Below are 10,090 nucleotides of genomic sequence, written 5' to 3'. Positions count from 1 at the left end.
TCACTGGTTTTCATTATAATCTATTTTCACAGAACACATAGTAGTTTGTATTAATGAACATAAAGGAGATGAATATCAGAAAAATGTAAAACTGACCACATCATATTTTTGACCAAAGCTATGTCAATACCATTTGATCTGTTACAGTAGGGCTTCTAGTAATACAAAAATAATATTAAAAACTCATTGTACTATAATTTAGTTGAAAAAAAGTTCTATTCAGTCAAATTCAAAGTCTTCGCAGCCATCCTTGATCAATGGATACTGCAAATTAACAAGAGCTGAGCACAGTTGGCATAGCTTGTCAGCATGGCACCTCAAAAATGCTGGGATGAAGCCAAGGATGCGAAAACTCTTAAGTCTTGTATTTGCACGCTCTACGTGGATGCGACATCGAGCTATTGATTTTGTCGCCCTTGCCTCACTCTCTGTAAACTTTCCATCGTTGAGAAATGGTGGTATGTTCACTGAAACACCTCTTGGAACTACATCGCTGATGAGAAAACCTTTGTCTGCCAGAACAAGATCACCAGCACTCAAATGTTTACAAAACCCAGACTCTTTAACCATGACCTTGTCACTGACTGAGCCAGGAAAAAGATCACTAACATAGGTTATAACTCCATTTGGGGCAACCCCTATAATGACTTTGAAAGAGTTCATTCCCCTGTAGCTGGAATATGTAGCATTCTGCTGGGACATGAGCTTAGGTGCAGCAATTTCAATGTCTGTACAATCAATCACAATGCGGCAACTGCTGTACTCAGTGAAAGAAGATGGCAAACACATCTTGTTCTTTTCTCTAGATGGCACAGTTGTCATGATGTCTTTGAACAGGAGAGAATGCAGAACATGGACAAAAGTTAGTACTATGTTAGCAACAGTTGCAACACTGCATGAAAACAACTGGGCTAAATGTAGATTGGTATAATTTTGTTTCAGTTTCATCAGAGTGATAAATATCTGGTCCTCAAGTGTGATCGCCTCAACCTTCCATCCAGCATAATAGTTTATTTCACCCTTGAATCTTGAAACATATCCCACAACAATATCAAAAACATCCTTAGTGGGTAGACCTGTCTCCATCCGTATCACCTCAGGGCTCAAGCTCTTAGCAGAGTAGTGTGCACTATATTAACTTGACACTTCCTTGTGTTTAGCAAGTTCTGTTGAAGTCATATCAAGCTCTATTGACAGCAGAGCTTCTTTGGAACTTGTCTTTTCCTCTTGTGAGCATTCAGTGGAACATGGTTCAGAGTTCTCTTTAATCTCTTCAAGCACAGATGCTACAGTTGGTAATTTCGTGGGCTCGGCAGACACTTTCCGTTTTTTCTTGGGGGTAGGTGTACTGGGAGGTGTTGGTCCTGTACCTGGCAGCAAGTCCAAACTATCAAACAGCTTGTGCCTGTTTCTGTCACTGATGGTTGGCATATTTTCTTTTCGCCCATCTTTAAAGTGACAACTGCAAAGTCGCGAATGTTTGCTGGGCTTTCTATCTCCTCTCCTATAACAGAAAAAGACAGAAGCAGTTACTATACTTGCGCTTAAAAAGCCCAAAGTTTAGTTGGTCACATGCTTAACCTTGTAGTCTAAGACGTGAATGCGAAGCGAGTATTTCTCTGAGCTTGTTACTTAATACTAGTTAGTGTAAAAGCTTTGATACTCACAACTATCATATAGTTTTTTAGTAACTAAATAATCTTAGATCAAGACTGAAGACAAGGAAAGGCAAAGCCGCGAGAAAAGAAATAAGACAAGAAAGAGAAACAGCTAATCGTGAATCAGTTTGAGATAAAAAAAAAACAGCTATTTCTAATCGATGGTACAGCATCGAAATATATATTTTTCGAAAAATACTCACCTTACAAATGATATCCACTTATCATAGAGTGTTTTATGTTTTTTCTGGTCTGGAAACGAAAAGAATCGGCAGCAGTGGCTTTCAGATGTGTGATTGCAATCTGGATGAAAACACTGGCCCATCGCAAACTTCGTCTCCGTGGCGTTTTGACTCGAATTATTGCTCACCAGGTGCTTTTGTCCGCTTATTATACTCTTCAATAGTAAGGCCAAAGGTTATCTTGATTCTCTTTATCTTATTTCTATTATTGGAGGATAAAATGCGCTATTATAGCTCTTGAAGTGTTCGAGGTCAACGACAATGTGTCACGCTAGGGACGCCATATTGGTTTGTTTAGACCACAGAATTCCGGTGCTATGGAAACGTGACGTAAGCACTTTAGGACTCTATATTAACCCACTAATTTTTATATAATTGTTTTTTATACACAGCAACTGACTGACTGCTCTTTACCAATCGAGCTGTCTATTCCATTGCCTTGATTAGATGGGTGGTATATTAAGCTGATTAGTCTTTAATGTTGTTAGTTGACATAACCCCTTTTTATCATTATCTGACCCCATTCTGATGATTCATTCTGCGGAAGTTGGCCTAAGAGAGATATTCCAAGTACCAAGGAAGCTTTTCTTTCTGATTTCCTCTCTGCAGTCTCAGACCTTTCGACGTCTCGGGAGCAAGCGTTTGAATGTTCTCAATACTAACCGTGCCTTTCTGGTAAATTTAATCGAACCGTGGATCAGGTGTTCGAGAAGTGCATTCTTGCCAACATGCCCATGGATTCTCATTCAAATATTTTTAATTTTCTTTTTTTTTTGTTTTTTTTTCCCACGATCACTTACATATTATTAAGTTGTTAATGCCCCATGTTCTACTTCTACTTTCATTGTAAACAATACCATGCTGTGATTCTTTAACCTTTTTTTCGAGACAGCTGAAGGCGGTTATTTTCTTATCAACCTTCGTTGTGTCTCGTGACATGTCTTTGACAAAGTAAACGATGGCCTTTAAATGAGAAACTGATGGATAACAAAGTCGTGCGTGTCTTTTATCAGGCGAAAAGAGAGGATTCGTAAAAGGAGAGGCTCTGCGCTTCCCAAGAATGAAATCGTCACGCTCCACGTTCAATAAATACTCACAGTGTTTCAAAATACGAATAAAGCACAGAGGATATCAAGATGAAATTTAGGAGAGATGTATCTTTGAATTTGATCTCACTGAGAGTGAAAGGTCACTCAAGAACTCACATGGGATTAGGCTAGGCCTACTCTGAGGCCCTAAGTCGCTGTAACCGTTTGGGCTATTTAAGGTGACTTAAGGCGACTTAAGTAAAATTGGCAGAAAAAACATTGCGACTTTAGGCGACTTAAGGTAAGTTAATGCCACTTAAAATGATTTTATTTGACTGAAGCGATAAAATCAAAGTTAACAAAAGTCTCTCCATAAACCTTAAAAATATTTACAGAATCCCTTACAATAAACGCCAAAGTCATTTTGGTTACTTCTGTATGCTGTTAAGTCACCATAGTTTAAAATATCCAGATTTCAAACCAATTTAGCTAAAAATAATTAGACAGGATTACCACAACAGTTATTGTCAAATTATACAGTCAAAGCTTGTGAATAAATAGCTAGGAAACCAATTTAGCTTAAAATATTTAGACAGAATTGCCACAACAGTTATTGTTAAGTTATACAGTCACAGCTAGTGAATAAATAGCCAGGAAACCAATTTAGCATAAAATGTTTAGACAGAATTACCACAACAGTTATTGTTAAATCATACAGTCAAAGGTAGTGAATAAATAGCCAGGAAAACATCATGGGTTATATGCCCAACATCAAACAAACCTATCAAAAATATACACAAAGACACATATTTTTCATTTAAGAAAAGAGACATGATTTACATGAAACTATCAATAAAAATTTCGCATAATTAATTAAAAATAACTTCATTCATTAATTATTTCACAAAGCCTGACAAATTTTAAAAATTGTTATCTTGGTAAACTTGTCTCCCATATTTTTGCCACTTGCACTGTCAATTTTGGCATGAAAGTTTGGCAAATTGCATGCCTTTCCAACAGCATCCAAAATTGCGCGGCCTTTTTCAGGGACCCAACCAATTTGTTGTTCTCTTGCCTTATAGTTAGACAAAACACTCTAATAACATACTAAGAACCATATGCTAAGGTCTTCCTCCACTGTTGATTGGATCAGCAGGACCTTCCAAGCATTCAAGTTTTATTTTTAGCTTGGTGGCAGTATTACAGGTCTAAAAGCACTCATTGTCACATTCCCTTGTTCGCGTCCGAAGGGCTTATACTATTTTGCGAGACGAATCGAAACGAAACGAAATTGTACTATTTTGCGAAACGAAACCAAACGAAACGAAATTTTGCGAAATGGCGTTTTTCGGCTTTATTTAGCAAATATGTCCTCTTCGTCCGAAACAAAATGTTTCCACTAATAAAATGATAAATATTTCTAAGAACCTGGTCACCTCTCATTTTATTGACCATAGTAGAATTCGTTTCGCAAAGTAGTAATTTTGATAGAATTACTATTTTGCGAAATGGCGTTTTTACCTTTATTCAGCAAATATGTCCTCCTCGTCCGAAACAAAATGTTTCCACCAATAAGATGATCAATGTTTCTAAGAGCCTGGTCACCTCTCATTTTATTGACCATAACAGAACTCGTTGCGCAAAGTAATAACTTTGAGAGAATTACTATTTTGCGAAATGGCGTTTTTTCGCCTTTATTTAGCAAATATGTCCTCCTCGTCCGAAAAAAACTGTGTCCACTAAGAAAATGATCAATATTTCTAAGAGCCTGGTCACCTCTCATTTTATTGACCATAACAGAACTCGTTTCGCAAAGTAGTAATTTTGACAGAATTACTATTTTGCGAAATGGCGATTTTTCGCCTTTATTTAGCAAATATGTCCTCCTCGTCCGAAACAAAATGTTTCCACTAATAAAATGATCAATATTTCTAAGAGCCTGGTCACCTCTCATTTTATTGACCAAAATAGAACTCGCTTCGCAAAGTAGTAATCTCGACGAATTACTATTTTGCGAGATGACGTTTTCTCGCCTTTATTTAGCAAATATGTCCTCTTCGTCCGAAACAAAATAAGTCCACTAATAAAATGATCAATCTTTCTAAGAGCCTGGTCACCTCTCAATTTATTGACCATAATAGAAACTCGCTTCGCAAAGTAGTAATTTTGACAGAATTACTATTTTGCGAGATGGCGTTTTTTTCACCTTTATTTAGCAAATATGTCCTCTTTGCCCGAAACAAAATGAAAGACAACTACTTGTTTTGTGCTCGACTGCTCTTTATTGGCTCGGAGTTTACTCTTTATTGCTGTTATAATTCTGTTTTCTATTCTGCTCTGTATTCCTTGTATTTTGTTCTGTTCTATTTATGGTTGCCGCAACTCGATTTTATAGCTGACCAACAAGCCACATGCGTGACTGACAATTCCAGCCGAACTCAATTAACGCTCGATGTTTGGTCAAACTGCTAGGAAAATACGTTATAAGGTGACCAGAGGTGACCAGGCTCTTAGAAATATTGATCATTTTATTAGTGGAAACATTTTGTTTCGGACGAAGAGGGCATATTTGCTAAATAAAGGTGAAAAAAGGCAATTTTGCAAAATTTCGTTTCGTTTCGTTTCGCAAAATAGTATAAGTCCTCTTCGTCCGAAACAAAATGTTTCCACTGATAAAATGATCAATATTTCTACTACTGAGCTCCTGATAGAAAGGTTAATCCTAAATCAAACTACTGTTTTACGATTCATTAAGTTTACGTGTAGTCAACAACTATTTACCGAAGTGGAGTTGGTTTGTGGTGGATATATCCACCGCTAATCACCGACACTGAGGCAAATAGTTTAGTATATACTAAAACAGTGAGATAATATAGACCACCAAAAATTGATTTTAGTTCATACATTCCAGCAATGATTCCAGCATTTCCCGCGCGGAAAGGACTGAAACAACAAGCCGCGCAAAAAGTCACATGATACATCAGGCGATCAAAAGAGCGAGAAATTTACATCGTGAGAGCTACGCTTTCCTCAAACAAAGTGAAAATCATTGCTTCTTGCATGTTAGACAAGTTCTGTTCCTTCAAGTTTTATTTTCTGCGGCTATCTCCAAAGCTCACATTGAAATTAAAACTGCAGTTGTGGAAGCCTCCGGGAACGAAGCCACGTGCAAGATTCTCCGAGCCGTCTTGAATGGACTTGAAAACAAACTGCTATGAAGTACACGGAATTGTTGATGTCAGTTGGCTTGAAGGAGCAAGGAAGACAAACATAAACACCATAAATCAAATGAAAGCAAACACGTTTTCCTTTTTTCGCCATTGACACTATGGTAATTACTCATCCCAAACTCCCCGAGCCTGACGCTATCATCCCGAGTTTATCTTCTGCAAAAATTGGCAACACTTTTATATCATTAAAAACTACTTCTGTGCCTATTTGACAGAAGAAAACCTGTGGAATTCACCGCCGCATATTAGTACTTTCAAACGGTGAAAAAACCTTGCGGTCATGGGAAGTGCTCTCTGTTACCTGACTGACTTACTTTCAAGCAAAGTCACGAACTGAGACCAGAAAGCCTTAAGACTTTTTTGGAGTTCTTTCAGACGCTTTAATCTTTACAACACAGGTTTTGCCATAAGACTACTAATCGAACAATTACAAACGTGTGTCATTTCTAGGTTACTTTATCCAAAAGTTTTTAAGATATTCTTTGGTCTTATTTTGTTTGTGATCAATGTCATGCAAATCGCATCACTGAAAGTGAAAATTACACGAGATTTCAGTCGTTACACACAGAAAGCTTACCTCTAGAAGACCGTGAAAATCCTCGGTTTTGTCGGGATCTATCTTCAGATCAAAATCCAACTGTTCAAAGGCAATGAATATTGAGGCCTAACGTCCGCTGTAAGACATCATGAAAAGAGGTTTCAGTTTTCCACGCTCAGATCCGTCATCAATAACTAAAGTTTGACGTACAAAACCGAGTTACATCTGCTGAGATGGAGCAGCCAAAAAATTGGAAAAACTTCTTAACATTGATCTTTACTATGTTTTCTTCTTGTGATGGAAAAAAAATACCTTTTTTTTATACATTCCTCCGTTTTACTTGAATTCCAATATTGCGACACCCAATTCGAGATTCATTCTTCTGTTGGCTCGATAACATGTGACGGTTGACTGTCAAGAGCTCGGATTAGAATGTAGCTGGAAAGAATTCATTTGGACGGTAGCTGATAGCAAGCAATTTAAAAAGTCGAATTCATTTTTGATTCTGATTGCAATTAATGTTTATAAAGACCTTGCTGTTTGAAATTTTTTTTACATTAAAGAATGTATTTTTTCGGTTCTTATCACAGATGTCATAACTGTAATAACGACCATAACAGGATTGAGATATGCAGCTCGTTTGGTATGCCGGAACGTGCTGAACTGAATTGATTTATATGATATATTTAAAAGTAACAGTAGCTAAGAACTTAACAACAGTACTAATAATAATAATAATAATAATAATAATAGTGTCTTTATTGTGCAATAGATAAAGTTACATATCTTATGTTACATTAAAAAAGGATGTAAATGAGCTTAGGTGTATCTCTAAATAAGATAAATATATACGTAGAGACAAATACGAAAATCGAATACAAGAAGTACACTTTTACAAAGCTACATTGTACTTAAAAACAATTCTATTTAAGAAGGTATTCTTAAAACGGTTCGTGCGAATGGCGGGCATTACAGGGGATTTATTTCTTAGATTATATCTCGTAATCTTGGTTTCAGGGAAGTAGGATCTAAGAGGGTGGCTAAGGATAGTAGAAACCTTGCTACAAACTTTGTGATCTTACACATTAAGTAAGTCACATATCAGTAATTTCTTAGATATGTAACTAGATTTAAAACAACGATTTAAAAACTGCTGGGCTACAGTTAGCTCTTACTCAGAGGCCCCCATACACAGATAGAGCATAAGTAATATTAGGTAGGACAATGGAATTAAATAAAACATCGACTTCTGCTTGGCTACATCCCTCTTTGCGGAGGCATCTGATAACGTATAAACATTTATTAGCTTTACCTAACTTTTCTTTTTGGTGAGTACTGAATTTGCAGTTCGGCTGAAACGTGAGGCCTAGAATGGTTAATGTACTAGTCTGAGGTATTCCAAAGATACTTTTGTAGGCCTCAGCAGTGTGACCTTTTGTATACATAATAAGCTCTTTTACATTTAGTAGAATTTGAAGTCATTCTATTTTGGCCTGCCCACTGTAAAAACTGACTTATTAAGTCTACAGAGTGATCTATATCATAATATACCGGAGCAATAATCGTACAGTCATCAGCGTATTTGAAACCAAGTGTCTCGTTCCCTAATTTAATTTCCAGATCGTTAAGAAATATATTGAACAGATAAGGTCCTGAAACACTACCCTGGGTTGTGCCCTTGTTAACTGTTTTCCAATTACAAACAAGACTTTTTCCCTCAGTGCCTTGCTTTAAAGATAAACATCTTATCCATTTTCTACTTCTTGCTTTGATTCCCAAAATACGTTCACATCGGACAGCCAATAAAATACGACGTTCTGTTTCAGTTTTCAGTGAAACTGAAATTTGGTGGAGAATTTTGCCAAAACCTATTTTTCAGTTGTTATAAAAAACTTATTCAGGTTTGCTAAACCACAATAAATATTCCAGTTTTTCAATGAAATACGCCTTGATTTTGTCCTTTGTTATTACAGGCACGACTAACAGTAACAGATAGTACGCCCCACACCGCGACAGTCTTTCCTGTCGACTTCCGACTATTCCCGAACCCACGACAGGCCAGCGGAGCACTGTCGCTCCCACGATCAACATTCCCATCATCTCATGAGAGGAACTTATACTATTAAAGAGTTTTGGTCATGCTACGTTAAATTTACCTAATCCCCCTATAATGCTCTGTACTGTATTTATGAACCCCCTTCATTGGCATTTCTTTGAAGAACTGCGTTTCTTCTTGCATTCAATCATGTGATCTGTTCTTAGCTTGTTGCCGCAAAAATTGTGACGTTCTTTGTTATCAAATACGTATTTTTTTTCTTTCTTTTTCCTTTTTTCTTTTTGTTTCCATTTTTTTTAAATAAAATAAAACAAAACAAAATCGACTGCTAGTGGAGCGCGTGGAAATCTGTTGTGGGTTTCATGACTGCAAAAACTCTGCTCGCACCTGAACTCTGCCGTTGAAACTTTAAGGAGAAATTCCAACATTAGCAGACTGTCAGACAATGTTGTGTGTATCTTATTGCAGGCTGATCGCCTCTCAACTTTTCCTACCCACAGGGTGGGCGTGCTTGAACTGAATGCAGAATGTCGTTGAAGTGTATGTTAAACAGGTGGGCATGTTATAATATTCCAGGGCTTAGATTTTCTCATTTTTCTCTATCATTGATACAGAAGTACTCCTTTTCCAGAGTAACCTCTCTCTGGGGAAGGGCGAAGATTTCTTAGGGTAGAGGTCATAGTTTAGAATTCGTGGTTGCATTTATACAAGAAGTGGCATTCATAGATATCAGCAGGCTTTTATTAATGGGATGAGAAGGATCGAAAAATTATGTGTCTTGCATCGCAAGTTATTTATACTATGTATATTTTTTCATAAATTGGGCATTTTGGCAAACTTAAACATTATAATTCTTGTATTGTTGGCGTCAAGTTTGGTTGTGACGGCCTCCCTGCAGAACCTCATACAAAAACTTATTGTGACTGGCCATGATCTATCTTAATTTACCCTTTTAATTTTTTATCAATATGGTGTCATCTTTACAACCGAGTGACTGTAAGGAATTCAAAGTAGTTCCTCTACAACAGTACGATAGAAATATCTCTTCATTAAATGATCTTACTAAGAGACCCCTAGGTTGCATGTACGGAAAAGCAGACTATCCTACTGTGCAGTCAGAAGCGAAAAACCCATGTGTATATGAGAAGAATTTGACGTCCAGAGATGTGAAAGTCATGGCAAGTACCGTTTGTTTTGTAAGGAGAAATAAGATGTTAGTCTATCTCAGGTTTAAAGGGTTAGGAGTAAAGATACTTGTAGCTAGGGTGTAATAATAAAATTAAACTTTATTATTTATAGGGCACCTTTTGTACTTTATCTAACATATAAGGATATAAT

The 10,090-nt window shown here is 36.9% G+C and overlaps 1 protein-coding gene and 1 pseudogene across 2 annotated transcripts; both read right to left on the bottom strand.

Moving 5' to 3' along the window:
* On the bottom strand, window positions 1-2,247 carry LOC148731266 (uncharacterized). Of its 2 annotated transcripts, none has more exons than XM_088760331.1 (2): window positions 1,862-2,247; window positions 1-1,504 (listed from the first exon to the last, which is right to left on the bottom strand). In XM_088760331.1, exon 2 carries the CDS (start codon window positions 1,084-1,086, stop codon window positions 220-222), a length of 867 nt encoding a protein of 288 aa, XP_088616457.1. In that variant the 5' UTR covers window positions 1,087-1,504; window positions 1,862-2,247; the 3' UTR covers window positions 1-219. Both variants share the same exon structure in this region, with proteins under 2 accessions (XP_088616457.1, XP_088616458.1).
* Window positions 2,248-5,697: 3,450 nt separating this feature from the next.
* On the bottom strand, window positions 5,698-9,744 carry LOC148731265 (uncharacterized; annotated as a pseudogene).
* Between the last annotated feature and the right edge of the window lie 346 nt (window positions 9,745-10,090).

Source organism: Stylophora pistillata, chromosome 5, assembly GCF_964205215.1.
Source record: "Stylophora pistillata chromosome 5, jaStyPist1.2, whole genome shotgun sequence".
In the NCBI taxonomy this organism is placed as follows: Eukaryota; Metazoa; Cnidaria; class Anthozoa; order Scleractinia; family Pocilloporidae; genus Stylophora; species Stylophora pistillata.
The sequence above is the reverse complement of the archived record's forward strand: the minus strand, read 5'-3'. Positions and strand labels throughout refer to the sequence as shown.